Source organism: Cetorhinus maximus, chromosome 6 (genome assembly GCF_964194155.1).
Source record: "Cetorhinus maximus chromosome 6, sCetMax3.hap1.1, whole genome shotgun sequence".
NCBI lineage: Eukaryota > Metazoa > Chordata > Chondrichthyes > Lamniformes > Cetorhinidae > Cetorhinus > Cetorhinus maximus.
In genome coordinates this window covers 35,932,604-35,953,792 of record NC_135884.1, presented here as the reverse complement: position 1 = coordinate 35,953,792, position 21,189 = coordinate 35,932,604, and the positions used below count along the sequence as shown (strand labels likewise).

Here is a 21,189-nt window from a genome sequence, read left to right as displayed (position 1 = left end):
ACAAGGAATCTAATTCAGTCTTAAAAATATTCAATGACCCTGCCTTCACTACTCTTTGAGAAAGACAGTTCTACAGACTCAACACCCTCTAAAAGAAAAAAATTCTCATCTCCATCTTAAATGGGAGACCCCTTACTTTTAAATTGTGCCCCTAGTTCTGACCTCTCCCACAAGGGGAAACATCCTTTCAGCATCCACCCTGTCAAGTACCCTCAGGATCTTACAAGTTTCAATCAGATCGTCTTTCATTCTTCTAAACTCCAATAGATACAGGCCCAACCTTTCCAACCTTTCCTCACTGGATAACCCCTTCATTCCAGGAATCAGTCAAGTGAACCTTCTCTGAACTGCTAATGCAATTATGTCCTTCCTTAAATAAGGAGACCAAAACTGTAAACCAATCCCCTATGCAACCGTAGCAAAACATCCCTACTTTTGTATTCCAGTCCTCTTGCAGTAAACAACAACATTCAATTTGCCTTCCTAATCATTTGCTGTACCTACATTTTGTGATTCATGTACCTGGACACCCAGATCCCTCTGTCCCAATGAGTTCTTGAATCTCTCCCTATTTAATATATGATTTTTTATTCTTCCTACCAAAATGCCAATCCACCCACCATGCTTGGCCCTTACAACCTCCATGCCATCTCACCCTTTATCCACCATGGGCAGACTCAGGAGCCATGTTGAGATGAGATAATATAATGATTTAATTTTCAAAAGGCGCAAAAATTTATACTGTGTGAGAAAAGGGTGCCTATTGGGTGGCAAGTCTACCCTGTTTGGCAAATCAACTCTGGTTAGTCAAAGCGTTGCCATGGAGAATGCACCTGGGAATGATTGTCTCCCACACTTTTAATTTGTGTTTAATTTAAAATGTTGCAATGCCTCAAAATGTTTCTTTTGCCCACAGAGGTCAGGTCCCTGCATATGACTATATCTAGCTCCTAGCAAGCATAAGTAATCCACATTGTGAGGCCCACTGATAATCTTAAATTGGTTGTTAGTGTAATTCTTAGAACACTTGGGATTGTTCAGAAAGTGCTGTCCAATTGTGGAATCACATCTAACATTAGACATTATGTTCTGAGTTCTGCATGCACAGGCTGATTGAGTATGGTCAGTACGCTACCTATCGTGAACAGCCGAAAGGACACGCTGTTTGATATGATCCGCCAGTCATTGGAACATAAGGCCTACCTGGCATTGCACCGAATCTGAAATTCATATACAGCATTACTCATTTGTACGGTAAACAGAACTTCTATTTGGCTTGACAGCAGCATCCTGTTAGTGGATTCACCTTTGAAATGGAACAGTCTAACAAGCTCCCATTCCTCAATGTGCTATTGAGAAATCAGCTATACTGCAAGCCTACCTTCAGTGGTCAATATATGCATTGGAGTTCTGGCAGCTCTATGTGTTATAAGATTAGCCTTATCAGCAATCTCGTGGATAGAGCCCAGCCATTTGCTCACAGTGCAAGCTTGACACTGAAATAGGGTGCATCAAAACTATCTCGATGGTAACAGATCATAAACAAAGGGAAAACTAAAGCTTCTACCCACTTGAAGCCTAATAATTTCACTAATTTGAAGTGGCCTAGAAGCATTTTCTTTTCACTACAGATCATAAAAAGTGTTATAATTTCAGGCTTTTCACACCGTAGTGACTTTGCCGCTTTGCGCTATAATGTGTACATGGTTCCTCATTCCTAGAAATTTTCAGATCTTTTTGTCTTAGGCCACTAATTTTCAGATCTTTTTGTCTTCGACCACGCATCTCGAGATATCTTTTAAGGAATATCTCAAAGGAGGAAAGAGAGAAAAGAAGATGGAGAGTTTTAGGGAAAAAATTACAGAGCTTAAGGCAGAATTTTACATTTGGCGTGCGGATGCATACCGACACGCCGGAACGTAATATGATGTGCGATGACGTCAGGCGTGCGTCCCGGCATCATTGCGCTGTCTTGTGATATTACGTTCTGCGGGCGTGCCCCAGAGTCAGCTACGTGCGCACCGATAATTGAAAGGCCTATTAAGGCTATTAAAAAGCTAATTAACTTCAAATTTACACTGCCCGATAAAACTCAACGGTTGGCGGGCAGACAAAAAGATCAAGGGGCCTTTATGTTTTTTAGGAAACCTCATCCACAAGCGAGATGACGCTTCCTAAAGCTAATACACATTAAATAAAAACTTTATTTTGAAAATGAAAACATGTCCCATATCATGTGACACAGTCCCATGAGGGGACATGTTTCATTAAATTTTTAATGCATTTATTTTTTTTTTTAAAAGTGCTTCAATCTCCCTGAGGCAGCTCCGTACCTCAGGGAGATTGAAACGCTCTTTCGCGCAAGCACTGGACCCAACTCTCCCTCCTCCCTCCACCCGCACAGGTAGTGCTCAGCGCTACCACTCGCGATCCACGCAGGGCGGGCCTTAATTAGCCCGCCTGTTTGAAATCACAGTGTGGAGCTGATTGCAGGCGGCAGTCGCTTCCGGAACTGCCCCCGCATGCTCCTGCCGAGCCCGCCCGATAAATGGAAATTCCTGGTCTTAGACAAAATGGCCTCCAGTTATGGAGTGATTCAAATTAGACGTGTTAGTATGGCGAGTAATCCCCACCTGCTCTGAATTTTTTGATCTGGATTCGGGGTAAATATTACAAATGGTTGAATATACCCTTAATTCTGTTTTGTACTCTTGTTCCAGAAATTTTCATTTTAAATGTTAGTCATCCCACTGGATCTGGCCTGAGCGCGACAGGACTTCATTTGGATCATATGTGGCATGAGAGATTTTTCCAATTTTTGTTTTGAGAAAACATTCTGACCATGCCTTGTTCCTTGTGCTTGAGGCACGTATTTTGTCCCATGAAGTTCATTTTTTATTTATTCTTTCATGGGATATGAGTGTTGCTGGCTAGACCAGCATTTGTTGGCCATCCCTAATTGCCCTTGAGAAGGTGGTGATGAGCTGCCTTCTTGAACCACTGCAGTCCATGTGGTGTAGGTACATCCACAGTGCTGATAAAAAGGGAGTTCCAAGATTTTAACCCAGTGATAGTGAAGGTGATATAGTTCCAAGTATGGCTTGGAGAGGAATTTGCAGGTGGTGGTAATCCCATGCATCTGCTGCCCTTGGCCTTCTAGGTGTTAGATGCCATGGGTTTGGAAGGTGCTGTCGAAGGAGGCTGGACGAGTTGCTGCAGTGCATCTTGTATGTGGTACACACTGCTGCCACTGTGCGTCAGTGGTGGAGGAATTAAATGTTTCAGGTGGTGGTTGGGGTGGCAGTCAAGTGAGGTGCTTTGTTCTGGATGGTGTTAAGCTTCTTGAGTGTTGTTGGAGCTGCACTCATCCAGACAAATGGAGAGCATTCCATAACATTCCTGACTTGTGCCTTGTAGATGATGGACAGGCTTTGGGGGAGCCAGGAGGTAAGTTACTTGTTGCAGAATTCCCAGCCTCTGACCTGCTGTTGTAACAACAGTACTTATTTGCCTAGTCCAGTTCATTCTGGTCAATGGTAACCCCAGCATGTTGGTAGTGGGGCAATCAGCAATGGTAATGCCATTGAGTATCAAGAGGAGATGCTCAGATTGTCTCTTGTTGGAGGTGGTCATTGCCTGGAACTTATGTAGCATGAATGCTACTTGCCATTTATCAGCACAAGCCTGAATGCTGTCCAGGTTTTGCTGTATACGGACATGGACTGCTTCAGTATCTGAGGAGTTGCAAATGGTGCTGAATATTGTGCAATCATCAGTGACCATCCCCACCTCTGACCTTATGATGGAGGGAAGGTCATTGATGAAGCAACTGAAGATGGTTGGGCCTTATAGGACACTACCCTGAGGAACTCCTGTACTGATGTCCTGGGACTGAGATGATTAACTTCTAACAACCACAACCATCTTCCTTTGTTCTAGGTATAATTCCTGCTAGGGGAGAGCTTTCCCCCTGACTCAGATTGACTTCAGTTTTTCTAGGGCTCCTTGATGCCACATTTGGTCAAATGCTATGTTAATGTCAAGGGCAGTCACTCTCACTCTCACCTCACCTAAATGCAAACAGTGGTAAGTGCAAGTATTTTCAAGGGAGCTTGAGTTATCCAAATACATAGAGACAATGAAGAAACTGGAAAGTAATTCAACCCTGACAGTGGAATTCACCATCTCTGCTTTATGGGTTCACATTTCTTTTATAGAGTCAGTCTCCTGTGAAATACTTCTCTCTTAAGTAATGTGCCAAGCGGTTGATTTAATAAAGAAACAATGAGTTCACAGTAATTTGCTATAACTTTTACCTTAAAAAGATGCTTCTGACATGGGGAATAGGGGTGGTGGGGTTTAACTAAACATAGTGCACATTGACCAAAGGAATACGAAACAACTGAGAATCTTTCATGGTACATTGAGAAAATGACGAATAATTTGTGAATAAAAACAATTTTACTATCAGCAATTAGTTTCTCTTCAATGTTAATGCCTTGAATGGGTAGTACTTACCTTACATATAGCAGGGAACTACAGATAGAAAATAATTAACCACATTGTTTATCTCATCCTTTGTAAGTTAAACCTAACGATGGGAATGAAGTTTTCTCAGAAGAACATCAAATCGAACAGCCTCATCCACCACAGGAACCATCTTCTGACAGGAATAATCGTAGAAAATTACGTTTACGGATTAATGACACAGAAAGGAATGGCTCGATCAGTGGTAATGCTATTCATTCTCTAATTTTACTGTCGGTTTTCCATTTTATACCTAGAAATGCAAAATTAAATATTCTAGTGCATTTAGTACGAATGATGTATATTGATGCATATGCTAAGCTAAGAATTTGAAGTACTCCAACATTTTGTAGCTAGCTATGTAATTACAACTTTTAAGATTTCAAAATTTCTCTAAACACCAAAATACTGTTTTCTTAAAAATACTTTTCACATACTAATGGTGTCTATGCTTTGTTTCTGAGTGAGGCAAAATTCTGCATCCACTTTTTGAGTTTATGTATTTCTGCATTAACATTCAAATCATAAGCAGTATTTGTTCAGGGTCTGTCAAATATAATGGAAATAATTTTGGGTTTAAACTTCAAAGAAGTAATGGTTCTTCATTCATTATCTTCCACAAATATTGCTAAAGTAGGCATTTGATCTAAGTAAGTGCAAGGAATGCTTGTCGCTAAATATATTTTCTCTTGCGTCATATGAGAGTATTTCATCGGGTCATAATTCTTGGCTGTTTTTAGCTCATTGTGGCATTGATGACATTCAGTGAGAAAGTATTCTGAAATTATTATTAAAGGTCAAATTCAACACTGTAATAAAAAACATGTCTGGATTTGAAATATATACCAACAACGAGACAGGGGTGCATGGTTGGTTAACCCAATTCCTTACTTTTGGACTTGAATATGAATTCAGCACAGCCTGAAAGATGTGTTATCTGGCTTTAAGTGTCCTACATGAACTGCCTTTGAGCACTTTCAGTCTTTCTAGGTTCCACAGCACACAATTGTTCTAATTTCCGCAAGCATCTGGCTCAGACACAGTGTGATAAATGAACTTCTTTTGTGTTGGAAATGACTATGGGGATGAATAGACATCAGGTTTGAAAAATTGAGCAATCTCCTCCTTCAGAGGTTATAGCATTTTGCAGGTAAACATTTACACAAACATTAAATTTACATGTCTTCTCAGCAATGATATTCTTGTCATAAAAGATAGATCTAGCATCACCTCTCAACTGATACTTGTGGAATGAAATTAAATCCCTGAACATCCACCAAAATAAATTAGGAAGTTACTATTGGGGAGGGGAGGGAAAAGGAAAGAATTTTCAATAACCTCTGTACCTCTCCAATGAACAATGCTTCACGAAAACAGAAAATGCTCGGAACACTCAACAGGTTAGGCAGCATCTGTGGAGAGAGAGAGGCAGAGTAGACATTTCAAGTCAATAATCTTTCACCAGAACTGCTATTAACCTGAAATGTTAACTTTGCTGCGTGACCTGCTGAGTGTTTCTAGCATTTTCTGTTTTTAGGAGACATATCCGGCATTTGGAGCATTTTGCTTTGGCCAAAAAAAACTTGGGACTTATCCATTCTAGTCCAAATTTTAATGGCATGAGAAGTCTAAATTATCAACAAGCAACCTCTCTGGTGCTGAAAATGAACTTTACAAGTGTAATGTCGTGTTCCTTCAGCTTTTAATTATTGCTGGAGATTTTTTTACAAAAAGTAAATACATTTTTTAAACTTTTTCTTGCAGTCTCTTTTATCTCTCATTTAAGACTGAGATGAGGAGGAATTTATCCACTCAGAGGGTGGTGAATCTTTGGAATTCTCTACCCCAGAGGGCTGTGGAGGCTTAGTCATTGAGTATGTTCAAGATGGAGATCGATAGATTTCTGGATCAAGTGATATGGGGATAGCGTGGGAAAGTCGCATTGAGGTGGATGATCAATCATGATCTAAATGAATGGTGGAGCAGGCTTTACGGGCTGAATGGCCTACTCCTGCTCCGATGTTCTTAATCCAGTCTTTCTTTCCCTCTCTTTTTTATTTAACTTTCCATATCTGATTTCATATTGCATTCACTATTCTAACTAACACTTGCTGGTTAAGATTCTGCGCTTCTCATTAACAATTCTTCAATCTGATTTGTTAAACTTGATTCCCCTGTTTACACAAACTCCAGATGCCCTGCAGAAGGCACTGTACTTTTTAACAGTTGGCCAAAAGCAACTAGTCGTGCAAAAGCCCATAGGAAATTGTTGGGCAACTGCAAGTCAAACCTATGGCTGGGATTGTTTGCTTGTTCCTCAGAGCAAAACCCTATCCATTAAGGACTGGTCTGCTGGTGAGCATTTAAGATAAGAGAAGATGCTATTGGAGACAATACCTCAACAAATAAAATACATGAAAGGACACTGGGCTGGATTTTACAAGGTGGTTGGGGGGGCAACGGATTACCAACCCTCCCCACTGCCGAAAAATCTGTAAGCATGGCGCCAACCAGAAACCCAGTGACCAGAAGGGAAAAACAGTAAAACTTGGAAAATGACTGGTACCAGTCCGAACAGGTCTTGTATACCTTAAGTTTGGACTAGTTCAATTCATTTCCAAGGGTAGAATTCTCCCCCTGTTGTGGGGAGGGCGGGGTTGTACGGGGGTGGGTGGCAGCAGGCACAGACCCAATCGGCGCCCCTGATCGAGTCTGCGCCACCATTTTACATGGGCGGACCAATTAAGGCCCACCCAGCATGACATGCACCTAGAAGCGCTGTGCGCTCCCTGTGCGGGCTGGAGGTGGGGGGATGCGGGGGTGGGTTTCCCTGAGTCAGGAGTGCGCTCTTTTACAGAGGTGCCTCATGGAGATTAGTTTTAAGTTTTAACAGTTCAATAAAGTGTTGAAAAAAGTTTTATGACATGTCCCCTCACGTGAAACTGCCACATGAGCCGAGACATGTGCATTATTTCCAATAAAAATTTTTGAGAAAATTTAAAATCATTCATGGAACCTCATCACACCCGTGGATGAGGTTCCATGAAAAATGCGAAGGCCGCCTGGGCTCTTTGCCTGCCCGCCAACCTTAAGGTTCGACAGGCAGCTCCGTTAATTATTTTAATTGTTAGTTAAATGGCCTTAATAGGCCTTTGACAGTTCGGCGGGCGAGTAGCCAGCTCAGCTGCACACCCACTGAACTGAAAATCTAAATGACGTGCAGTGACGTTGGGACGCGCGCCCAAAGTTGCCCCGCGTCATTTTATGCCTCCCCACTCACCGAGCTAAGATTCTCCCCCAAGTTTTACTGGTTTTTCCTTCTGGCCCACCGTGAAAATATGTTGGGGGCAGTCTTAATTGGTTCAGAATGGGACTTCCACCTCTGAGAGAAAGTCCTGCCCTAGAGAACTGCTAGCCAGTCTGATTGGCCGACAGCTCTCTAGTCCCAGCAGTGCCATAAGCAAGTATTGATCACTGCTGGGACTAGAAGCAGTCCACAATTAAGAAGAGCAATGGATCCCTAACTTCATGTAAGTCAGAAATTTTGGTCAGGCCTGCTTGGCAGACCCTAGTGAGGTGGGGAGGGTGGTGGGGGGCGGTGGTGGGGGTCAGGTTTAAGAGGCTGGGGGTGAAGGACAAAGGGGGCTTACAATATTGGGGGGAGTGCCTCCAATGTGCAGACAGGAACCCGAAAAGGAGGTACCCTCCTTCCTTCCCACCAGCAGCTTGTGCAGTGAAAATACCAAGCTGCTTGCCTTGCTCTCACATTCCCTAGCTGGATGGAAAATTGCTGCGGAGGCAGACTGAGGCCCTAAAGTGACCATTAATTGGCGGGCTGCCTGATGCCATAGCCACCCACCCTAATATGGGAGATAGGTTGTGGGTGGACGGGAAGGCAGCGGGCAGGCCACCTGTTGTATTTTACGAACAATGTCCCCCACCACCACCCCCATGGCTTCTAATACATCAGCATGGGGCCATAAAGTTCACTCCTGTGTGTTTAGTTTAATACTTCTATTTTGCAATAAGTACATTAGCCTTCTAACTTCAACTTCAGCTTTGACTCATTGCAGAAATTTGAGCACATTATTCAGGTTGGTACTTAAGTCTATCAGAGGTCCCATCTTTCAAATGAGGCATTAAACCATACACCTTTTCAGGACTCACAGCACAACTTCTCAAATGCGTAAAAGACATCGATCACAATATTAACCGGTGTAGGAAATTGACAGGTGAATCTTTGGTTCTGCATATTTTATTCCAATGAACTCAAAATTATTATATTCAGCCAGAAGTTTTCCCCTTGATCTTTATAAATTATTTTTACAAGAAAAAGTTCAGTTACACTCTGGTGCTGGTCACTCCACTAAGTTGACCTTGCAGCTCTGCTGTCTAATATTCAGACAGGGATCCAGGGATGCAACAGTGGCACTTCTTGTTATCTGAACTGGACACTATGCCCTTTGTATATGATCTCATGGTCAGTAGGGGAACTGAATAATGAATGGCTAAGCTGCCAATAACAAACTATTTTACAATCAGCAAGAAACATCAACAGTTATAAGCAAATCTCATTTACTGCAACTTAATTTATTCCTTCTCATAGATAGCAAAAACTGTATTGTCCTGTTTATGGGTTAGATGTATTTGCTTTTAGCCTTAGCATCAGACTAAAGTGTACACTAGGCCTTACTTCCCTTTCTCGTAGAATTCCCACACATAGCCCATGTCCCACAGGAATTTTACGCTTGATTCCTGATCCTCTTTCACGTGCAGGCTTGTAAAGTAGAACTGTCTGCTAATTTGTTACACCACTCCTCTTTTTGAAGCTATCCTGATATAAAGTGCGACAGGAAGGGATATTCCAACTATCGAATGTTTGAATGTTTGCTAGGAGCATGTGAAATAAGATAACTTCTATTGTGTGTGATTGTTTATGGATAAGAGATTTTAAGGCTTCCTGATAACTTGCTATAATGTTAAAATAACACTAAGATGTATCAAATCCAAAATTTATTCCATGGAAAAGTGTTTGAATATACCAAACCACAACATGAAAGCTGAAAACATCAAGGGACTGGCGTAACAGTGTGTTGCATCCAAGCCTATCTGTAAGGCTGAAGGATGTTTAGTTTCAGCTGTACGTGTACTGATGTAGTTTTATTATGCATTCTGTTTCACACTGTTAGGTTGTTAATCTCAGATTTTTTTTGAAAAGGGGTGCTTATTGGCCATGTACTTGGTCGTGGAAATCATATAGCGTCAGTTGGTACCATTTTAAAAGTACAAAACATTTTTTTATGTGCTTACAGAATGGCTCTAACCTCAGCAAATTTCACTCCTGATCTAATGCAGATACATATGACAAATGTAGGTAAAAAAAATGCCATGTTTGTGTTGTAAGGGATACTATAAATATGAAACAAAAGTTCTGAACTGAAATAAAAATAGAAAATGTTGGAAATACTCAGCAAGTCAGGCAGCATCCGAAGAGACAAACAGAGTTAACTTTTCAGGTTAATGATGAAAGGTGATTGATCCAAAACATTAACACTGGCCCAGATCTTCTTCAGATCATTGAAGGCCAGCAGTACGTTCCAAGATGCACATTGGGACCCCAGGGAAGTCTCGACACACTGACTCTAAGAGTCGGAGAGTTCGGACAGTTCCAACTTACTTACCTGGGTAGTTACCCAGGAAATGTTAGACAGAAAGATCCTAGTCTAACTCCTGGGTAACGAGACAGCCGACCCCCCCAGTCCCTCACACTGACCATCCAAACTCCCACATCGACCCCCTAACAACCCACTCTGATCCGCCTTACTCCCCTGACATCCCTCCCAACTCAACCCGGCTACCCCTCCTGACCCGACCTGACTAACCCCACTACCCGACCACTCCCCCACCTGATCAAACCTCCCCAATCCACTTACCCATCTCATCCACCTGCCACCCTACCCACCTGCCACCCTACCTACCTGCCATACTACTACCCTATCCACTTGCCGCCTTACCTCCTCACCCACCTGCCACCCTTCCACCTCACCCACCTGCTACCCTACCCATTTACCTCACTCACCCTCCCCATTTTTACCCACTTACCTCACCCACCCTACCCACTTACACACTCACCCATTCACTCATACACTCATTCACTAACTCACTGAACAGCTTTAGGACCTTTAAACTCTTAGCAGAATATAGCACCTAGTACCATAAAAGGGGTTTCTTGGATGATTCTCTTTGCTACTCTCTTCATGGATTCCTGTGAGAGTTCTTCTGCATCAGGGTTCGGAAGTTTGTCCAGAAAAATTGTATCCAGGTAAGTGGGTAGTTTTTGTCTGATCAGCATGGAAAAAGTGGCTACGCAGCTGATCAAAAGATTTGGGCCATATTTCTCTCTTGAATTATGTTGTCTAACCTGCTTAGTATTTCCAGCATTTTTTTGTTTTTACTTCAGATTTCCGGCATCTGCAATATTTTGATTTTGTGTTAGTGATCTGATCTCATTACTAATCATGAGTGTTTCACCAATTCCTCAGACAGACCTGGCTGAATACTCTGTCAGATACTGTGCAAAATCTGAACTCCTACTGCATGCAATTTAGACCAACTGCTCAGATAATAAATGTTTCAGTTATTCTTAACAGTGGTGTTATGTCGTTTTATGCTGGTCTGTTTCTGGAAGTTGTGAACACCTGCCACAAAAGCTATTTGAAATCAAAACCTACAAGATATCTACAATCAAAATGATTAGAGAATTTACACATGTTTTAAACTTCAAATAGGAGTTGACAGCCAGTCAAAAATGTTGTAGGGAGAAGTAAAAGAGGAACAAGAAACAATTCAATGATTAAGGAATCAGAAGCACTATGAGAATAATGCAAAAAAATTGAAGAAGTAAAATGAAATAAAAAATGGTAATAAATTAAAAGTATATTAAAAATGAAAATCGATGAAAATTTTTCTTGAAAGAAATTGAAGAGAAAAATCTACATAAAAGAAAAAGTAAGAATAAGAGAAAATAGAGAACTCAACCAGGACCAACAAAGACAAAATCAAAGCAGATAGATATTTTTAAAAAGGATCAGTTTTCTTGTTTCAGACTTAGAAGTACTTTTGAATGCATACAATAATGTAGAAAACAATTGCTGGACACACAGAAATACTGAGCTCAAAATGCAATATTTACCAGATACCTCATTAGTTACTGATTGGCCAAAACTCTTCCCTACCTTTTTTTTGTTTGCAGCTAGAATCTAGGCAGTCATTTAAAGTTACCAAATGGGTTCAAAAGCTGTTAATTACTTACAGCTTTTCATATAAGCATTTATTTCTAAAATGTAAGCAGTAATTCTGGGATCTCAATTAAACTGTGCAGCACCCTGATTCCTGAGTAACTTGCTATTGAGCCTTGATTTGAAGGTTTTACTTGCTGTGTATCTTCACAAGTTCAGTCATTTTTTAAAATTTGTAGATCATCAATTCCTAAACTATTCCGGGATTTTTATCATACAGGATTTTTTCCTGCTATTAAAACAAATTTTGGTGAATTTACATATATTTAAGATTTAATATTAATGACTTCATTATTATGTTCACCCCTGTTCTGAGGGTGGGGACTCATCCATTAATGTTTCTTGGCTGCCTGTTGCTCTCTGTTACCTTGCTTTCATTCATTTGATGTGAGTCTCTGCATTGAATGTCTTAGCTTTTCCATATAGAGGCAGCATGTGACCATAATCCATACAAAATGTGCACTGCTGTAATCACAGAATCACACAGTGCAGAAGAAGCCCTTCGGCCCATCGAGTCTGCACCGACACATGGGAAACACCTGACCATAATGTCACTAGAGAGCTGGCAGGATGAAGTACCCTGGTTGATTGCACCTCCACCACCTGATTCTAAATTTCTGAGACCAGTTGTCGCATCCCTCCTGCAACCCTGATTTGAATTAATGCATTTGCACCCTTTCTGTTCTGTATGCCTAAGTTCCAAAATTGTTTTTTTTAAATAGTTGCTTTACTTAATGAGTATTTGAGGAGTGTTTTATATCTCATATTTCAATAATTGATAGATTTAAACCGTACATTGTATTTGTTTTGCATATATACAGCCTCTGAAGGTATCTGCTAGTTGGGAAACCTATCACAATATTCTCAAATAAAAACAGAACATGCTGGAAATATTCAGCAGGTTTGGCAGCATCTGTGGAGGGGGGAACATAGGCCGGAATTTTCAGACCCCGGTGGCGTTGGGCATCATGGTGGACGTGATCGGCCAATATGGCGGGAAAGTCAAAAATTGGTTTCGCGCCGTCGTGAAACCAATTTGCAGTCGTCCGTTCCACCCGTCAATGGCGTGCCGCTTTTCTCGCCGCCGCATGTCGAGAACATCATTATAATACTTTTGCATCTAATTATAAGCCCTGCTCGCCGGAATCATGCCCCCCACGTCAAATTTACCACCCACGTAGGCAGGAAAACACATTGGTCCAGAACAAGTCTTGATCAGTGTGACGTGCAGAAATTAGCACTTACCATTAGGGCCTTGTTCACATCGCAGATATCCGAGGAGCAGAAGATGCTGAAGCCCTACAGCTACTGGACCCTGGAGGAACAGGTGTATCACATGCTGGGTGGATTGTGATAGACATGGCTCCGCTGCGAAGCAGCACACAGAAGGTGGAAGGGCACCATTGATGTCTGGGGTCTGCTTCGGGACATTAATGCCTTGGTCATGGTCTTCTACTGATGATCATTGAGGGGGTGGAGAGGAAGGTCCAGTTGTGAGTAGGAGAGGAAGATGTACTGGGGAGGTGGGGTGCACAGTGTGGGAGAGTAAGGTCTAGGTTTGACTGGGAGAGGAAGGTGTACCGGGGAGGTGAAGTTGAGAGGGTGGAGCGATGGTGTCAGGGGGTGAGTTTGGGAGGGTGTGGAGGGAGTATGGGGTAGAGGGTGTAATGGGGGAGTATGCAGCAACTGAGGAGGTAGGTGTAAGGGGGAGGAAGGTATAAGGTAAGGAGTTCGGAAGGGGGAAGGAGTCTGGGGGGGAGGAGGGAGTAAGGGTAGAGGAAGGAGTAAGGAAGGTGGGGATGTCCAGGTGAACGTGCAAGGGAGGGATCTGTGGAGTCGATGACTGCCTCGTGGGGAACAAACTGAAGGTAGGTGTGGTAGGAGGAAATGGTGAGACTGAGAGAAGGCAGAGTGAGCCATGGGGCTGGGAGGGGAAGGGTGCAATGGTAGCGGTAGAGGGGATGGCAAGGGTTGTTGATGGGGACTAGGAGGCAGACACGGACCCTGGGGGTGGGAAGGAGGAGGTCCAGGAGGTCAACGTGGATTGGGGTGGAATTCTCAGGAAGATAGGGAACATGCACGTTCACCTGGACATCCTGGAAAGAAAAGGGCTCTGGCTGGTATGTGATGGCGGGGAGGTGGAAGGTGATGCCAGGAGGGTCAACAGCGATGGGGGAAAGGATATGGGGGATTGGGGGAGGGGAAAGGACGGGGGAACTGAAGACATCTTAAGAACCGCAATGCTTCTAAAATCGAAAGTGAAAGGAGTCTTGTGTTGGATGGGCACAGGCGCTGCATGGGGAGTGTGATCAGCGGGTGGGTGGAGATGCAGGTCAGCTCAGATGGACAACTGAAAGAGAACCCCTGCAAGCAGCATTGAAAATGCTCAGGACATTGAGATGAGTGTGATGGAGAAAGGCAGCGCATGCGTGGGAGAGAACTTGCACAAGGCTCTGAAAGGCCCTGCCACACACACACACTTCTCCCTCCAGAATCACTTGTGGTTCGGTTGCGGGCAGCTGAACTGCTAGTTGGGGGGGTGTAAGGGGGAGGACTTGCGAAGCCTGTAAATGAAGCTGAAAGACACCATTACACTTTATTCAGTGAAAGTGAATATATTTTCAGATTATAAAGTGACAAAATGTGTTCACCCGTGCAAATACTTGTGATCAGAAATTCTTAACTTTCCCAGGCCTACCACTTCTTTGAGGTGCTGCCCTGACATACGGAGCAGGGGTGGAGACAGTCTATGCAATGGTTAGCCCTGTTGCCTCTGATGACTTTGGCGTGCATCCTCTGGAGAGCCGAGGCTTGCTTTGGCAGTCCTCCTATAGGCCAGCTGCTCCTTCTTCAGTGACAGAGGACGAGGTTGAGGGGGCCACAGGCAAAAGGTACTCAGAGGGAAAGGACAGCCTCTGAGATTCCTGAGTAGATGACCCAGGGGTTTTCAGCGGCCGCTCCTCCTCCCTTCAGGTGACCGAGGGCCCCGGCCTGATGGAGCATCCAGAGGGACATTGTGGTGCCCTGTTTTCCTTCTTGGGTTGCAGGAACTTGCCCAATACTACTACGATGGAGTGCAGGTCTGCACCCATTTCCACGTTCTGCTGGACCAGGGTCTCCATGTTATCCGCCATCCTTCCCATGGAGACCTCCGTACGTGCACATGTGGGCATCACTGCACAGAGAGCAGGCGGATGCACTCCTCCGACTTGTGTGCCACTCTTTTGAGGGCTTCCAACAGCTCTGTGTGATGTTCCCCTGCCTTCTACTGACTCTCCACAATGAGGTGGAAGGCCAAATCCAGAGGCTCGTCATCTGACTTTGACCTCACAGATGCCTCTTCCCCAGCAGTCCTCCGAGTGCTGGGGAGCTCGGCTGAACCTGCCTCCTGCTGCAGACATGTGCTAGTGCGGTGACCACCGGATAGTGAATCTGAGCCTGCTCTAGATCTAGGTCCCACCGAGATTTGTCTCTGCGCTGGTGGAGGGTGTGAGTAAGCACTGTGACGGGTCTTCCAAGCTGCTTATTTCCAGCTCTTCAATGGGGGAGGTGTCCTCTTGGCTGGAGGTGCGGACCTGGATGGAGCTGAGGAACTGGCTGGTTGAGGGGGTCGGTTGCTTGGCTGAGCTCCCTATGAACCAAAGTAGAGATAATTAGTGCATGGCAGCAGAGTCAATAGCAGGAGAAAGAGCACTCTCAGTTGCGTTATGTGTGGTCTAATGTGGTGCAGGATCCTCACAAGAGTATCCACTGCTGACCTTATCATTGCAACAGGCCCAATCCATGTCCTCAGCTGTCAGCGCGATGGCATGCTTCTCAAAGTGAGTGAGGGGCCTAATGTGGGCCACTTCACCCCTGGTCAGGGACCTCTCCCTGTTGTTGTGAGCCAACTTCTCCTGCATGAAAGCAGATCGAGAATGTGAGTAGGACACATGGCACTGCGTGGAATGTTTGTCTGGTGAGCGGGGTCATGGATGGGATAAGGACGTGAGCTCCAGAGGATATGAGCCTGAAGGAGATGTGAGAGTGTGTGTGTGAGAGTTAGTGGTGTTATCCCTTGAGGTATGAGATCTCTGTGGATGTGTGATGGGTTTGTGAGCGTGAGGGTTGGGAGTAATGAGAAGAGTGACTTACCCTTGCAGAATGGATGACACCATTCATCCTCTTCCTGCATTGGATGGCTGTCCTCTTTTGCAGGGCATTGGCGTTGACCACTGCTGCCACCACCTCCTATGCTTAATTGGTGACCTCCTTTGCCAGCCTTCACCCAGACCGGGAGTAGAGGACATCGCGGTGGGCCTCCACTGCGTTCAGTCGGCGCTTCAGTGAGGTGTCGCAAAATCTGGGGGCAGCATGTCTCCTCCCTTTGGCAGCCATCAGTTCCCAGCAGCTTCCTATCCCTTGAAGAGTGCTAGCTCTTTGCAGGGGCGGCCTTTAAATGTGGCACCCGGTTTACTGAAGGCCTGAGGTGACAGCAGGGCGGGTGAATCAGATGATATCCCGCCAACCACCCTGCGCGTTTTCCGGGAATGCATAATTAATGAGACGGGAATGGGACAATAAGGCGCAAAAATCCGACATTGCGACTAGCGGGTAAAATATCCTTTATGCCGCTCACTACCACACTTAGTGCAAATCTGGGACGATTCTGCCCATAGTTAACATTTCAGGTCTGTGAAGGTACAGGTTAGGTTAGAAATGTAACAATATTCTCACTTTTGTTCTAATATTGAGGTGCAAAGTAATTTAAATGGATATAATTAAAACATTGACATTGGCCTGGATTGTCCAGTCAATGTCAAAAGAATGCCACTTGCCATTCATAACGCAGGCAGCTGCCCACAGAAGTTCTTCTAAGTAGAGACTCTCATTTGGCACCTGATCAAGCACAGTACCCTCCAAGAGAGCAACAGCAAGGCACTTCAACCAGTCAGATTGCAGAATCCTCACTTAGACATGCAGAGCTCATACCAGGCAGTACAAATTAGAATTGAAATCACGTTGGTCTGAATATCATTGAAAAAGAGTGGCGTGCACTGGTCGGGCCTCACTTTGATCGCGACTTTGAGGTGAGTGCACACATATACCCTACTTGCCACAGCACTGCGCCAGCGTCATTACGATGTCAGTGGAACGCTACACAGCCAAGGGTGTAGGGTTGGTCTGCTCCCAGTGGCTGCCTCCATAGTCACAAGGACATCACTGTGCAGCGGTACTCAGACAGGGCTGAACATTCAGAGACCAGCATTTCAACTGGGTTGGGTTAGGGGGAAGGATAACAAGCACAGTGGGGGCAAAGGGCAGGAAAGCTTTACAAGGGTTTGGGGGAAGGAGGAACACATGGGCGGGGGCAAAGGGACAGGAAGGCTTTGCAAGGGCTTACGGAGGGGAGGGGGAACACACGGGGGGCAAAGGAGATGGAAAGCTTTGCCCATCCCGTAAATGAATTAAAAAAGTCAGGAGTCAGAGACTAGAGACAGTCCAAAGGCTTGCAGTCAAGAATCAGAAAGTAGAGTCAGTCCTGGGGCTCTGTGGACCTCATAGTCAAGATCAGAGAATTCAGACAGTCATAGGGTGCAGCAGGCCATGGCGAGCACATTATACTCCCGCTCCAAGGAGGGGCAAGGACTCTGTGCTCAATTGGAATACTGCACAGCTAGATATGCAGGGCGTTTTCACAGTCGCTGTCCATGGGCTTCTCTGTCTCTGTACTGGGCTGCAGATGGGATGGTAGTGGTTGTGGGAGGCATCTGCAACCTGTATTTGGGAAAAACATAATAAACAGGGGGTGTGAGAACCTTCCCTGGAGGAGGTTCTCCTGAGCAGGTGCCCATGCACACAGCTTCTATATAGGAAGGCTGGTAGAGGTCCATGGAATGTGGACCACGACAACAATGGGATCCAGTATTACTGGGGGAGGATGGACAATAACAGGAGAGAGCGCTACCTTCACATCGTGAGGTTTCAGGTAGATTTCTGGGACATGGACAGTGAGAGAGGGACTGTCAAAGCTGGTGTCGAATTAATAGCGCAGAACCACCATCTTGCACTATCAAAGTTATGGCGCAGTTATAAATCGAAAGTAAAAGCAAATCTGAACAGGAGGGGTCTGAGGCTGTGTGGGAGGAGTGCACTCTTAGACTGAGGGGCTCTTTCTGGGGGTGCCCTCTAACTTGTTGGTGACAAGATTAAACTTGAGTCTGAGCTGAGAAGCTAGTCACCGGACCCCATGCCTTTTTCAGTGCTGTAACAGGGGAATGTAAGAATCTATGGCTTAATATCACAATTGCTGCGTTTCAACATTAACACACAGGAATGTGAAATTTGGGATTGCAGGCACTGTTATGGAGGCACAAGTGTAGCATATATGGCATCCCATCAATGGAGAACTGTCATGTGCTTTCCAGAATTGGCATTCATAATGGGTCAAAGGGCATCCAGTCATTAATCATGAGCAACTTGTTGTTAATTATTTGGGATAGAACTAATAGTCACATGGAAAAGTTTGGATTGATTCGGAAGAATCAGCATTGATTTGTTAAAGGAAAATCATATCTAACTAATTTGCTGGAGTTTGTTGAAGAGGTAACAGAGATGGTTGATGAGGGCAAGGCTGTTGATGTGGTGTATATGGACTTCCAAAAGGTGTTTGTTACAGTACCACACAACAGACTTGTGAGGAAATGTTATAACCTATGCAGTTGGTAAAGCTGAGTTATTTAGAAATCCCAGAGTGAAACTTTAAACAACTGCCATAACCTATAATTTTAAGTGTTATGTTTGAGATGTGACTCTAAATTCAGGAATCAGACCACCAGTTCTCGAGGTTTTACATTAAACTAAATGAAACATTTAGTTAATTTATGCAGGTTAAAATATATATACACATAGCTACAAATTACTATCATAACTTTTAACAAATCCCCAAACTAATCTCCATTAAGGCAACAGCAACCCACAAACTTAACCAAACACCAGGCAAAGCATTTTCATCTTACGAATTCAAAATGAGGTTATTTTCACTTTGGTTCCTGTGGAGACAGTTGGAGGTTTGCAGTTGCCTTTTGATCTCACATTGTCTCTGCCCTGTACACACAAAACTGCTGAAGTTATACCTACCACCCCCATTAAATGTAAATTGTCATTGTATCACCAACCTCTGAACTAAACCTCTCTAACAATAAAACCCCTTTCATAGTACCAATTTTATTAGTAATATTGCTTGGTATCTACTAGATAGATGTCAGTTTTCACCCCACTTCTGAAATGCTCTATTCAAAAACTGCAAATGCACTCTATCTCTCCGTTTACATCTCAAAACTAGTACATATCAAAGCACCCAGACTAGCTGGCTTTAATGCAGTTAAGACACACCCACAGACTAAACCTCGATTTTAAAAGAAAAATATTTTCCAATAATATTATATACATTAATAGCCTCATGACAGGAAAGTTATAGGTTGTGGAATAAAAGGGGCAGTAGCAACGTGGACACAAAATTGGCTGGGGGATAGGAAACAGAGAGTAATGGTTAATGGGTATTTTTCGGGCCGGAAGAAGGTTTTTAGTGGAGTTCCCCACCGGTCGGTATTGGGACCCTTGCTCTTCCTGCTTTTTTAAAATCCATTCGTGGGATGTAGGTGTCGTAGGCTAGGCCAGCATTTATTGTCCATCCCTAATTGCCCTTGTTCAGAGGGCATTTTTTAAGGGTCAACCACATTGCTGTGGGTCTAGAGTCACATGTAGGCCAGACCAGGTAAGTACAGCAGATTTCCTTCCCTAAAGGATATTAGTGAACCAGGTGGGTGCTATATATAAATGCTATATATAAATGATCTAGATCTTGGTGTACAGGAGACAATTTCAAAGTTTGCGGACAACACAAAACTTGGAAGAATTTTAAACTGTGAGGAGGACAGTGTAGAACTTCAAAAGGACATTGACACATTGGTGGAGTGGGCAGATAGGTGGTAGATGAAGTTCAATGCGGAGAAGTGTGAGGTGATACACTTTGGTGCTAAGAATATGGAGAGACAGTATGAAATAAAGGATACTATTCTAAAGTGTGTGCAGGAGCAGAGAGACCTGGGTGTATACGTACATAAGTCATTAAAGGTGGCAGAACAGGTAGAGAGAGCTGTTTCTAAAGCATACAGTATTCTAGGCTTCATTAACAGGGGCATGGAGTAGAAGAGCAGGGAGGTTATGATGAGCTTATATAAGACACTGCTTAGACCTCAGCAGGAGTATTGCGTACAGTTCTGGGCGCCACACTATAGGAAGGATGTGAATGCATTGGAGAGAGCAGAAGAGGTTTACAAGAATGGTTCCAGGCATGAGAAACTTCAGTTATGAGGAAAGATTGGAGAAGTTGGGACTGTTTTCCTTGGAGAGGAGAAGGCTAAGAGGAGACTTGATAGAAGTTTTCAAAATAATGAGGGGCCTGGACAGAGTAAATAGGGAGAAAGTGTTCCTGCTAGTAAATGGATCGAGAACCAGAGAGCACAGTTTTAAAGTGTTTTGCAAAAGAAGCAAATGGAAGGTGAGAAAAAACTTTTTCACACAGCGTGTATTTAGGGTTTGGAATGCACTGCCTGGAAGTATGGTGGAGGCAGGATCAATTAAGGCAATCAAGAGGGCATTGGATGATTACCTAAATAGAAACAATGTGCAGGGTTATGGGTAAAAGGCAGGAGATTGGCACTAAGTTAAAATGCTCAGAGAACTGGTGAAGACACGATGGGCTGAATGGCCTCCTTCGACACTGTAACAGGGCTGTGATTCTGTAATTAGTATGCCAGATCAGAGATTGGAGCATTGAGCTAGGTGAGATCACGCATGTCATTCAAACCTTCTCTAAGCACTGTGGGTTCCAGATGTTACATCTCAGGAATGGCATCTTGGTCATCTGACATGTCTGTTAGCACCTCAGCTGCAAGGCTGCATCAGCGACAAGGCTAGTGGGGCTAAAGCCACTTCAGACCATTAGAGTTGCTATCGGTTACAGATTGTGAGCTTCACAATGTTCACCTATTAATCATTAATCTATTCAATCTTTCATTTCAGAGAGAAATATAAGACACTTATGAATCCAGGGCTCAATGCCGCCTTTTTGAGGGTTCTAATACAATGGACGAGGAGAAGAAGGGAGAGGCGATGCCAAGTGCAGCTTCAGGAGAAGGCCCTGCCTGAGGTCCAGGGTCAAAGGGAGCCGCAGCAAGAACATGAGGTTCAGGACGATAGACCCAGACAATGGAGGCAACTCACCAGACCTAAGGTATACCAAAGAAGACTCTCCTATTTACAATTGAGTGAGAGACAATGCCACGTGCATTGTTTATGCCGAGCTCTGGTAGATCACATC

At 44.0% G+C, this 21,189-nt stretch overlaps 1 protein-coding gene across 1 annotated transcript in view; it reads left to right on the top strand.

Moving 5' to 3' along the window:
* Positions 1 to 21,189, top strand: part of cfap20dc (CFAP20 domain containing) — a 543,645-nt gene that overhangs the window by 288,603 nt on the left and 233,853 nt on the right. The window contains exon 10 of the mRNA XM_078543624.1: positions 4,586 to 4,732. Coding sequence (XP_078399750.1) covers positions 4,586 to 4,732 — 147 coding nt within the window. The remainder of the gene's footprint in view (positions 1 to 4,585; positions 4,733 to 21,189) is intronic.